General features: G+C 45.6%; 1 protein-coding gene across 4 annotated transcripts in view; it reads right to left on the bottom strand.

Moving 5' to 3' along the window:
- CAMK1G (calcium/calmodulin dependent protein kinase IG) overlaps window positions 1–12,791 on the bottom strand; it is a 54,666-nt gene that overhangs the window by 17,680 nt on the left and 24,195 nt on the right. For all 4 annotated transcript variants that reach the window (XM_034770568.1, XM_034770566.1, XM_034770565.1 and 1 more), the window contains one exon: window positions 8,143–8,260. In XM_034770568.1, coding sequence (XP_034626459.1) covers window positions 8,143–8,234 — 92 coding nt within the window. In that variant the 5' untranslated portion in view covers window positions 8,235–8,260. The remainder of the gene's footprint in view (window positions 1–8,142; window positions 8,261–12,791) is intronic.

Genomic DNA, 12,791 nt, shown 5'->3' with positions numbered 1-12,791 from the left:
CAAGTCAGTTTATTTGAAATTTTAGTTTGTACTGACTTCGCTAGTGCTTTTTATGCAGCCTGTCGTAAAACTAGGCAAATCTAGAGGAGTTGATGCACCCCCTTGTCACAGGGCCAGTACACCAGGGGGTGAGGCAAGGACATGGCAGCCCGACAGTTAAGTCAATATGGCTGCGTTCAGCCTCAGGGCTGCATGGCCAAGAGGCTGAGGGCTCCCCTCAGCATCAGGGAAGCACAGCCCAGTGGCTGCCCCCCAAGGGGGGAAGCCATGTAGGAGGGCCCAGGCCCTCCTTAATCCACTGGATCCCAGCCCAAGGCCCTGGTAGTAGCAACAGGGTTCACCACAAAGCCACCAGAGAAGCCACCCACAACACACCAACTGCTACAGGGACACTGGTTAGTCCCTCCCTGGGCTGCTTCCTACCATGACTCCTGTAGTTGAAGTCAGGGTGTCTTCAGCGTCTCAGGGCACCTCGGGTGGCAACTGCAATTTTCCTAGGGCATCCACAGGTGCCTGGGGGCCCACCTGGGCCTCAGCATCTCCTGCTTGCTCAGTCCAGGTTCCTGGCTGCTCCTCAACTGGAGCCAGCAAAGTGCATCCTTCCTCCTCAGCAGTCATCCCAGACTGGGCTGGGCTGCTCCCTTTTATACTGCAGCAGCAGTTGGCACATGCCCAGCAAGGTCGAGGGGGCGGGGTTTCTGCTGCTAAGAGTACTGCCTTAACCCCTTCCACTCCAGTGCTGAGCCTGTACACCCCTGGAAGACCTTTGCATACCCACACGTACTCCTGGCTGAGAACCACTGAGTTAACTCATTTCTGGGGCTGACCATGGCCAAGTACAGTTCACAGCACCAGCTTAACTCTGGAGACCATGCTGAATTTCATGGAAGCTCAACTGCAGGTTCCTAGGTCACAGGAAAGCTTCATCTTATAGAATTTCCTGCTCTGAAAAGCAGCCCGATTCGCACTCCACCGCCTTAAAGTTTTACCAGCTTTGTACACACACGAGAACTAGTCAAGCGGTTAACTTCCCACGAGGTAACATTCAGCACGGAACAGGTCAGTGGTAAAGTAGATGGAATATGGTGGGGAGAGGAGAGAAAAAAGCAAATTTCCAAGCAACTAAAATAAAAATTAGAATCCTACAGATTTGAGGTCTGCTTGGAAGCCTGTATTGTGAATGGGAAATGCATCTAAGTGCTTCTGAGCTGTGGGAAATTTTCATTTAAAATCCTAATTCAATAAAACTCTTCCCATGTTATTACTGTATTATAGCATCGAAGGGTTCCAGTCAAGGAATTAGGGCTGTATTGCACTGGGCTGTCTTTTAAAGAAGTGCTTGTATGGTGCCTGTGTCGCAGAGAATGTACAAACCAGGTTACGACAGGCGGACCAGGTTACGACAGGCGGACCAGGTTACAACAGGCGGACAAGACAACCTAATGTGACAGGAAGGATAAGGGAAGAGGTAAAACAGCATCTTTCCTGCTCACTGAGTATTAATCACGAGCACTGGCCATATCAATTCTTAGTAGAACTAGAAGTTGGATCTGAGCTTTTCCCATTAATCAGTGTGGGAGGGGGGGCTCAGATCCAGGTTGTTGTTTAGAATCAGGGACAGTCACGTTTGGATCTGGACCTGTTGCTGGGGCCAGGTTCTGCTGTCAATTCCAGGGGATTTTCAAGGGAACCAAGCCCTCAGATTTTAAACCATTACCGTGCGAATGATAAACTGCACTTATTTATTTTAGAATTTCCAGAGAGCAACCTGAGGGACCGTAATGAAGTGCTTTGCATTCATTGCAGCCCTTCTCATTCCTCCTAACATTGCCCTGGAGTAACATGGTGGTGTCTGCAGACTGGAACAGAACCCAAGCGAATATTCTCTGTGTCTGGGTCACTCTCCTCATTAAGCAGGTGGTAAAACTGAGCAGTGGGCTTCCTCATTCTCTCTGCGTCCCGCCTGGGCCGTTGGCAGGCTGTCTATGGCTACCACCATATCATTTCGCCGCCCCTCCTGATCCCTTCCCCCCTTATATCCCCCCAGTGTATGATTCCAGAAGATTTGATTGTTCAGGGTAGCAGCAGATGGATGGTTAAGGCAGAGTTGCTGCTCTTTATCCAAATGCAGGAGTGGAAATATTTGTTATGGGACTTGCTACTTCTGTTTATACTGCACAGTGCAATGCAGCCAGAGTCTGAGGACCTGAATTACCTATTTACTGTTTACGTTCTGCCAGGGTCGTCCCCCCTCTTCACCCAGGGCATTGAAAGAGCAGAGTGATCAGAGGGGGAAGAAGAATATGTGGGGAATCCTGTAATATTGCAATGCAGGGTTGAGCTGGGGAACTGGGGAGCATGCTCCCTGCAGAGATACACTGTAGGAATGAGCTGGAAAGCAGAGGACAGGAGAAAAACAGGAATCGAGTAATGCAGCTGCAGAGTTCTGAGCCCAGAAAGGAGACAGGAAAATAGGGGAGCACCCAAGACTAATTTAGAATATTCTAGAAATCTCCAGAGAGTCTGTTTTCCTGATACTTTCAGATACCCAAAAGGGAATGACGGCGCTGTATATGGAAGCTAGTGCAGACAGGACCAAATTGCTTTTAGTATCATTTCCAAAGCCATGGGTGAGCCTCTGAGTGCATAAAGCATCTCATCTGTGGCTGGCTGAGAATGTGGATGTCAGCGTGAGCAAACTTAAGTGGCAGATTTGTAAATTTAAGAGAAAGTGACTAAGCAGTTATGTCATTACAGCTGCTTGTCTCCCAAACAACCCATTACTCACAGAGCCAGTCCAGCTTTGGAGGGATAATTGGGGAGCGAGGCAACATCCTGATTGGACTGGAGGTAGGGGAAGAGACACTTACGGTGCGATGCTGGAGTCTCAGACATTGAGAGAGAATTAAATAGGATGCAGCATGTGAAGGAGAAACCTTTTGCTCACTCAGTCTTGTAATCACAATCAAGCCACTGATGCGGAAGCCGAGCAGGTTCAGGGGCTCTTGGAAAACAAAGTGCTTTTGTTTGTCAAATAGAATGAAAGAATTATAAGGGGGCGGTTAGGAAAAGAGATCCCATTTTCTCAGTGTAATTCAGCAGCGTGTGGTGGCTTTTCTGAAGTGTGAGCACGATGAAACAGTTTTCATCAAAGTGATTTAAGTTTCCGTGCACCTCACTGGGTATTTAACCAATTCCTTATGGAGGTGTGCAAGTGATGTCACCCCCATTTTAAAGATGCAGGAACCAGGGCACAGAGAGGTGACACAACTTGCCCAGAATCATGCTAAAAGTCAGAAGCAGAATCGAGAAAGGAACCCAGGTTTTCTGATTCCTGCTCCCGAACAATGGGCCATTCTGCTTCTCCAAATGTAAAACCCATGCTGAAGAGCAGTGTAGACTCTAACCACATTCCTGGCTGGGGCTCTAGGACAGAGGTTCTCAACCTTTCCTGACTACTGTACCCCTTTCAGGAGTCGGCTTTGTCTTGCATACCCCAAATTTCACCTCACTTAAAAAATGACTTGCTTACAAAATCAGACATAAAAATACACAAGTGTCACAGCACACTTACTGACAAATGGCTTACTGTCTCATTGTTACCATAGAATTATCAAATAAATCAATTGGAATATAAATATTCGTAACACTGGGCCAGAGAGGTTTAAGCAACTAGCAGGCTAAACGATCCAAATTCAACCTTTAAGGACATAATAGAAAAGTATATGAATGGTATTTAGGGCCATTCCTTATAAATAGCTAACAAAGCCATGTTAGATAGACTGGAACGTTGGAATGCAAATATGTATTGTTAGAGAATTGGAAGAAGATAGTGATTGTATTGGTCTGTGTTTACTTATATCTTTGTTAACCATGTAACCAAACAGTTCCTGTCTGTTACTATAGTCTATTGATTCAGAGCTCAAAAGCTAATATTAACATTTAGATGAAACTTGGGTGTGATAATATCATTGTCTATATTTCTCTTTGAAGTTTGTAGTAAACTGTCTATGAACTGTGTAATGGATAATAACTTGATGCTAATGAATGCAACTAATTACCTGTGTATACATAGGAAATAGGAGGTTTTACTTCAAAGCCACAATGCTTCACCAAAGGAATATCTGCTATCAAGAGGCTATCGACAGCCTGCCAGAGATCTATAAAGAACTCTAGGGCTCCACTCCTGTATCTCAGACCTGCTTAGGCTTCGTCAGGGGAAGTTTGAGTCACAAGACTGAGGTCTCCAGCTCCAGTTTGGATCACCCTGATATTGGACACTGGCTGCCTACTTGGACTGTGAACTGTGGCACTGATTCTGAAAGAACTTTTTGCAACTCAGCAGCTCACCATCTCTACTATGAAACTGACCTAAGCACTTGGTTAAAAGATCGTTATACATACGGATATGAACAAATACTCTCTCTTTTCTTTTTGAATAAACCTTAGTTTAGTTAATAAGAATTGGCTGTAAGCGTGTATTTGGGTAAGATCTGAAATTTTTGATAAATAACAAGGGTGGGGGGCAAGTAAATGAACAATAAGGGGTCATAAGAGGGGCAGATACATGTAGCTTGCTAATTATGTATGGTAATGATGGCAAATTTTGGCCAATCACAGAGTGATAGATTATCATAAGCAACTGCATATAATGCTTTGGTGTAAGTGTTTTCTTTGTTCTTGCTGACTTATGAGCTTGAACCCAATTGCAATTGAAATAAACGGATCGCCCCTCCCGGGGCTCCTTGCTTGGCTAGCTGTGTCCGTCTCTCCTTATTCCTCAGCTGGAACGGACAGAAATTTCTATGACATTTTCATTGACCTGGTGCTGTGTCCAATCCCTTGGGATTGTTAGAACTTTATAAATGATTTGACTTGGCTGACTGGGTGGGATCCGAAGGCTGGATTGTTTTCAGGGAACTGTATTTTTGGCTTCTGGGTGACCAGTAAGGTATTGTAGAAGCTGTTTTGTGGCTGGATTGGTGAATTTAATTATTAGAGATAGCCACCAGTTTTGGGGATGTCTGCCCCATTCTTTGCAGGTTGCTCTGATTAAGCAATCTGAGTGTGCCCCCCCTCACCCCCACCCCCCAGGATCCTGGTCACATTCCTGTACTTATATTTCAGTGTGATACCCGAGCCTGTTTTTCACTTGTGAGCCTTGTCTGAAGCCCAAGACCTGCTGCCGGGGGCTGAAGCATGTAACAGCTTTGCGTGGCCACCTGTGGCATGGGGTCGCAGGCAATTGCCCTCTTGCCACCCCTACTACTTGCAGCCCTGCACTTGCAATCCCCCTAAACCTGTCCCATGACCCGCCCTGGGGGCTGCACCCCCCAGGTTGAGCAACATGGATCTAGATGAGTTGAGTACCCCCTGGAAGACCTCTGAGTACCCCCAGGGGTACATATACCCTTGGCTGAGAACCACTGACCCAAACTATGGGAGAGTTTGGTTCAATCCCCCTTCTGTTTGCTGAGAAGGGATTTAAGCAGCATTCTCCTACATCACAAGTGAATGTCCTAAGTGCTGGACTTTGAGGTAGGGCTCCTTTAGTCTTTCCTGTTGAAGTTGTTCCACTTTAATTAACTATTAATTGAGCCAAAGCAAGCCCTATACCTGGGAATTGGGATTTCCCCATTCAAACCCCTTCTAAAGGTGCAGAGGGAGGAAATCCAAGGATCTCCCACTTCCTAAGCAAGCACCCAACCGCTGGACTATAGAGTGATCCTAGCCCTTCACCTGTCCCAATTCATAGTTAAGTAAAGGGGAACATCACCAACAGGCAAGACTGAGGGAGCTCCCTGTTCAAATGAAACACCTTTGCGCTACAGCAGGGATTTCAGCCAAGCAGGCCAACATCCCAGGTAAGTGCTGTGACCACTACACCACAGAGAGCTTCTTAGGCTTAAGTCTTGCTTTGGCCCAATTAACAGATAATTAAAGTGGAACAGCATCAACAAGAAAGCTTCATGGTTGTCAGTTCAGATTGCTTCGCATACAGCCCAGGGAAGAATTGAATCAAGGTCTCTAAGCCTTGCAGGGTGTTTACCCTGCCCACTATGCTACCAAGATGAGTTGATGTGCTCCCTGGAAGACCTCTGAGTACCCTCAAGGGTAGACATATCCCCCTGGTTGAGAACCACTACTCTAGGATATCATCACCACCACCACTCTATTCATAGTCCAAGGAAATTGATAAAACCCTTTGGAGACGACAGGCACATCTAAACTGCCTCCTTACATTTGCACAGCAAGGCAATGCCAGGAGTAGACCCCAGCAGTCTTGTCTCCCATTCCCTTGCTCTAACTATTGGATAACAATCCCGTCTCAAGACCAGGAACAGACCCCCAGCCTCCTGTTTTAAGCATTAGAAAACACTACCTCTCTCTAGCAGACTGAGAGTTGTGAATGAAGCGTGTACTCTCGTGTGAATCTAGAGGAAAGGTCCAGAACGAACAACACAGCTATCACAGCAGGCTTCAAACCCTTCAATGGCTGATAGAATGCCAAGATTCTGCAGTTCACAGGTTATTATAGCATGTTGTCCTTAAAGGGGCACAGGCATACAAAACAGAAGTGTGCAGAAAGAAGATGTCACCCAGCACCACATAGGAATGCGCAGGCAGGATTTTGTACAGATAAATTCCAAGTGCTAGCTGCTAGAGTGACCAGACAGCAAGTGTGAAAAATCGGGACAGGGGTGGGGGGTAATAGGCGCCTATATAAGAAAAAGACCCAAAAATTGGGACTGTCCCTATAAAATCAGGACATCTGGTCACCCCAGCATGCCTCCAGGCAGCTTCCATATTACTTTTCACTCAAACGGAGCAGAGAGCTGGGAAGTGACACTGCATTTGAGGCAGCTTTGGAGGCACATTCCCGAGCAGGCCTGCTCCAAGGAGAGATAGACCACACGTTGCCTAAACCCAGGCGTCTTGTATACACTGGGGTTTGCACCAGTGCTAGAGCAATGGGGATTGTTTTCAGAGGAAAGCTTTGTGCAGATACAGCCATTCAGTAACTGGCTTGGGCACCTGCTTTTTTTCTTACATGAAATTGGAAATGGGACTGCTCTTTGCAATGCAAGTATTGACTGTAGCTATACTGAACTATGAGTACTCTAATCTGTGCACGTCAAGTACCGTCTGCATCCTGAAATCCATGTGCCAGGCAGAAGCACAGCGGATCTGAGTATGTTTAGCTAAGAAAGGCATCAGTTTTCTTACTTCAGATTAGGACCAAGGTTTCAACATGGTTCTAAGCAAGGCTCCACATTTACATGAGCAAACTGGATTGACATCTTACTCCTCTGTTTTGCATGTGTAAATGTGGGGGAAGTTGCAAACGTAAAGGCTGCCTTTCAGAATTTGATCCTTATGGACAAGAAGGTGCTGGCAGCAAGAGAACTGTGTGTGTGAGCCAGTGTGTAGGCAGGAGGTCTCACACACATACACACACACACAACAAAAATGATAGCAATATAATCAAATAACTATACATAAAGATTCTTGCACTGCACATCTCCAGCACCTTTCATCAAAGTAGTTCAAAGCATTTTACAAACATAAATTAATGAAAATAGCATGAAACGCTTTGGGGTTGTACAACTGCCAGTGATTTTTTGCCCTATTACCAAATGTTCTCACCCAGGATCAAGAGGGCACAACCTCCCTTCATCTCCTAGGAAAACAGGCAGAGAGATTAAGGAACTCATTCTACGCCAGAGAGGTCATTCCTGTCAAGGCTCGGATTAGAATTCAGGACTTCCTGATTCTCAGATCTGTCCTCAATTTTGGATGTCTCTCATGCTGCCAGATATAGAAATTAATGGGAGATGGAGAGACAGTGAAGCCTTTGAGATGCAGTTGAGAGGCAGGGGTCCAAAAGGTGTAAATGCATTTCAAATGTTTGAAGGAAATTGCCACACCTGTCCTAGTGTCACGTAAAGATGTTATTTCCCAAAGATTGTCCGAACCTTCCATTACTAAATAAACAGTTTTATTCTTCACTTTAAATAAAGTGCATCTCTTTCTTGCTTAAGTAACATGTGCTTTACTCCTTCTACCACACGTTCTAGCTAGTAAAAGCCTTGCTTCCAATTTGGAGGAGGCCAGAGCTTAGCCATGATACTCGGTACTCACGATCCTAGTGCCTCCATGAAGATAAATGTTTTTCGGATGTTGTTGGTCGGTTTCTTCCAGGAACGGGTGTCATCCACTTCCTTGCGGCCCATTTTCTCCAGAGTTGAAGCGGGGAATTCTGCCAGAAAGAGGGGAAGAGCACTGGTTGAGTGGTCAGGTATTCACAGTATCAAAAGCAGGAGCTAGTGGTGTGTAAAACTTAAACCTCTGCATAGTATCCTGCAAAGTACCCATTTGCTTGGATTCTCTTTTCAAGTACTTGTGGCACCTTAGAGACTAACAAATGTATTTATTTATTGTTCATCTCTAAGGTGCCACAAGTACTCTTCGTTCTTTTTGTGGATACAGACTAACACGGCTACCACCCTGAAACCTCTCTTTTAGAGATTTTTGAACATTTCCTTTTGGCTCTGTCAAAGCCAAGATGCAAGGAAGTCAATTTTGCATCCACAAAATAAACTGCTGGTGCAAATCATGTGACTACCAGGTAGAATGATGAAATAATTTTACCCACAATTGCCAGTACAAAAATGCAAGTACAAATTGTACCCCTTTAAAAGGAAAATTGTTTTTCTGAGAATTTGACACAAAATAATCACTCTCCTTGAAAATTACCAGTGCACTCCACTCACAGCCACTAACAAGATGAGACTTCAAGTTCTATTGGATCTTACATATCAAATTGCATCAGATTCCAAATGTGCATTTCAGTTAATATTAGACATCTTGGCTAAGAATTTAGCACTCATATGGTGGGACTTGTCATTTGGGGATATTCATTTAATGACAAATGTGAGAGATTGGCAATTACAAATGTTTATATTTTGCTGAATATATAATGGCTAAAGCTGTGATTATGCTTGCTGGGTGGCTGCTAATGCTAACCTAATAAAGCACCCTTGATATAATGGATTAAAGTTAGATGCAACTGAAGATGCAGGCAGGTTATATTAGAGTTGCTTAATTGCTTGAATATTAAAATAGGTTAAAGAGCTGGTGTTGACTCAAAGGAAATTTACTAAAGATTTTGCTGCTCTAGCTAGTATGCGCTGGATCACTTTTCTTTTGTTTTTTTATTACTAGGGATATTTGCATGGAGACTGGATTGTTACTTCGGAATCTCCACCTTTCCTTACTGCTTATTCCTTATGTGGAGTCACCAGCTTGTGACATCACAATGGTGGCTGTAGAGAGAATTGTGATGTCACAAACAGGGAGGTGGGGTTTTGGTTTTGGTCTTAATTTTTGCTTCTGATGGAAGATGTCAGGTTGGTAGCCTGGTACTTATCCACGACCCAGGCACAGCATAGGCAGCAGATGTCACAGAGCTCAGTCTATTCCCGTTCCACACAACCAGCACGGCAAACAAGCTCTCCTTAAATGTAACGTCTACCCCTCGCTGGCTCTCCTTGTTTTCTTTCCATGCTCCTTGGTGAATCAGCAGCTGCCTTAGGAATCACCACACAGAGGACTTCCATTCCATTGTTTCCAGCCCCATCTCAACTCATGAGAACAGTCACATGGGATCCTTTCATTATGGTGGCTAGCTGCACATTTGCATGCAAAGTGCAAGGCCTGGGAATGTGAACACATGAGTTTAGAGGACAATTACTGTAAATTTAGTGCAGTGATTCTCAACCTATTTACCCCTGTGGGCTGCTTATGCAGCTCTCTGTGTTACGTGGGCCGAATCCACAGAATATGTATACTACCTGTATGGCCCTGAGGATGTCACAGGGTCCACAGCTGTGTGCTGATTGGGCCGTCAGCAGCCCATGGGCCGCGAGTTGCGAACCACAGGTTTAGAGGGACGACAGAGCTGCAGCACCTCATCTTGCTTCTACTCATCTTATTTAATGAACAGCAAGAGGGATCCAACTCGTTACAGGGAAAGTTAGTTAGGTCTCTATGATGATACCCTCTCCTCTTCTGTTGTTACTCTCAGGGGCGGCTCTAGCTTTTTTGCCACCCCAAGCACGGCAGGCAGGCTGCTTTCGGTGGCATGCCTGCGGGAAGTCCCCGGTCCCGCAGATTCGGTGGCTTGCCTGCAGGAGGTCCGCCGGTCCCACGGCTTCGGCGTACCCGCCGCCGAATTGCCACCGAATCCGCGGGACCGGCGGACCTCCCGCAGGCAAGCCGCTAAAGGCAGCCTGCATGCCGCCATCGCAGGGATCGGCAGGGTGCCCCCCGCGGCTTGCCACCCCAGGCTCGCGCTTGGAGCGCTGGTGCCTGGAGCCGCCGCTGGTTACTCTGCAGTGTGTCAGGAAGGCAGTGTTCTCTAATAGTCAGTCCACAGATTTAGGAGTCAGCAGCTCTTTGGTTCTAATCCCAGTTCTTCCACTGACTTGCAGGATGGCTGTCGAGCAGTCACGTATACCATCTCTTTTACACGTAGGTACCTGGATTTAGACAAGTTAGCAAAGACTTCAGTGGGAGGTGTGGGCACTCAGCACATTGGAAAATCAGGACACTTATTTAGGTGGCACCCTGAAAATTTGGCCTGAGCCCATGCCACTCTTCTCTGTCTTGATTTCCCCAGCTCACAGGACTGGGAGTCAGGAAACCTAGTTCTTATCAGCCACTTGCTGGGCAAGTCACTTCTCCCTGTGCCTCTGTTTTGCCTCCCACCCTTTGTCTGCCCTTGTCTATTTAGACAGTAAGATCTTCAGGGCAGAGACTTTGTATAGCACTGCCATAATACAAATAAATAATACCACTACTTACTGGAGCTTACTGACGTGCTATGAGAATTAGTTAATGTTTGTGAAAGGTCTGGAAGGTGTGAAGTGCAGTATAAACTCTACCATGAGTAGGGTTTGCAGAAAAGGATCTGGGGATTACAGGGGACAAGAAGCTGGATATGAGTCAACAGTGTGCCCTTGTTGCCAAGAAGGCCAACGGCATATTGGGCTGTATTAGTAGGAGCATTGCCAGCAGATCAAAGGAAGTGATTATTTCCCTCTATTCGGCACTGGTGAGCCCACACCTGGAGTATTGCATCCAGTTTTGGTCCCCACACTACAGAAGGGATGTGGACAAATTGGAGATAGTCCAGCGGAGGGCAATGAAAATTATTAGGGGGCTGGGGCACATGACTAATGAGGAGAGGCTGAGGGAACTGGGGTTACTTAGACTGTAGAAGAGAAGAGTGAGGGGGGATTTGATAGCAGCCTTCAGCTACCTCAAGACGGGGGAGGGGTTCCAAAGAGGATGGAGCTCGGCTGTTCTCAGTGGTGGCAGATGACAGAACAAGAAGCAATGGTCTCAAGTTGCAGTGGGGGAGGTCTAGGTTGGATATTAGGAAACACTATTTCACTAGGAGGGTGGTGAAGCACTGGAATGGGCTCCCTAGGGAGGTGGTGGAATCTCCATCCTCAGAGGTTTTTAAGGCCCGGCTTGACAAAACTCTGGCTGGGAAGATTTAGTGGGTGTTGGTCCTGCTTTGAGCAGCGGAGTGGACTAGATGACCTCCTGAGGTCTCTTCCAACCCTAATATTCTATGATTCTATGAGTATTCTTAATAAGATCAAATCTAACAGTCCATATTAGAAAATGATCAATGAGGCTCTCAGCTGAGTTGAGAAGAGAACTTTGGAACCAACATTGACCTTGGATACTGGAGGAGACTCCCCCATGCCAAGCGTACTAAGGAAATGCATTGAAAATTCTCCGTTTAGCAGAATCAGATTGCATGCTGAAAGTACTGCCTTTAAGACACTCCATTTCTCACTACTCACGATCAATCACATCGTTCCATAAAAGACTTTAAGACGTGGCTGAATCTTTGGGAGACAAAATGGAGTCTTTTGTTAAAGAAAAAATAAGTGTTCAGAAGAGACAGAGAGCACCAAAGCAAAAAAGAGGCTGGAAAATAATGTCTCATGACAGTGAGCTTAGATTTTTGATTCCTGCCAAGCTGATTTTGTTACCTTAATTAACAGAGCTGCAATGATTTTCAGATCCCTAACATGAGATTTCAAAGGTTAATTCAACTTTGTTGAAAGAGAAATTGACTCAGCTGCAAAAGAATGACAGCTTCAGTCTATATACTCTTTAACGGCCAAATCAGACTTAGTTTTTATCCACTTTATAGATTCTGATGTGTTCAGACAGTTCAATGCAAGTCCTGTGGACAGCAGCCCTATTTTGCGGTTTATTTAATTAGTGCTGATGATGAGTTCTTAGCAGCGTGGAGCAATTAGTGCAAAACATTGTCTGCATATATTTGTTTGAATTCGTAAGCAGGTTTTCATTCAAGACCGTTCTTTCAACACTTTCACCTTTGCTCTCTGAAAAATCACTCGCAGAAATGGATTTTAAGCATGAATGCTGAAGGACTGACTGAAAGTGAGTTTCATATGATGTATCCAAATGTAAAAGTTGCAAAGCTTGAATAAATCTGAATGATGAAGATCATTGCTTTGTATCCGGGAGGGGGCGGAGGGAGGGAGGAAATTGGTCAAAATAATGATTATGAATTATTGGCCCAATTCTAGCACTTAGATTAGCCACCAGCAGCACCTTACCCTCCCGATATGCCTCCTCTCTTCCCCAAAGGGACGCACCCCAATCCCATCCAATCATTGTGCTCCACAGGTGCCATTTGGTTCCAGCTATAATAGTGATTTATGTGACGTCATCACCTGTCC

Source organism: Trachemys scripta, chromosome 4 (genome assembly GCF_013100865.1).
Source record: "Trachemys scripta elegans isolate TJP31775 chromosome 4, CAS_Tse_1.0, whole genome shotgun sequence".
In the NCBI taxonomy this organism is placed as follows: domain Eukaryota; kingdom Metazoa; phylum Chordata; order Testudines; family Emydidae; genus Trachemys; species Trachemys scripta.
This window is presented reverse-complemented; position numbering and strand designations above follow the sequence as displayed.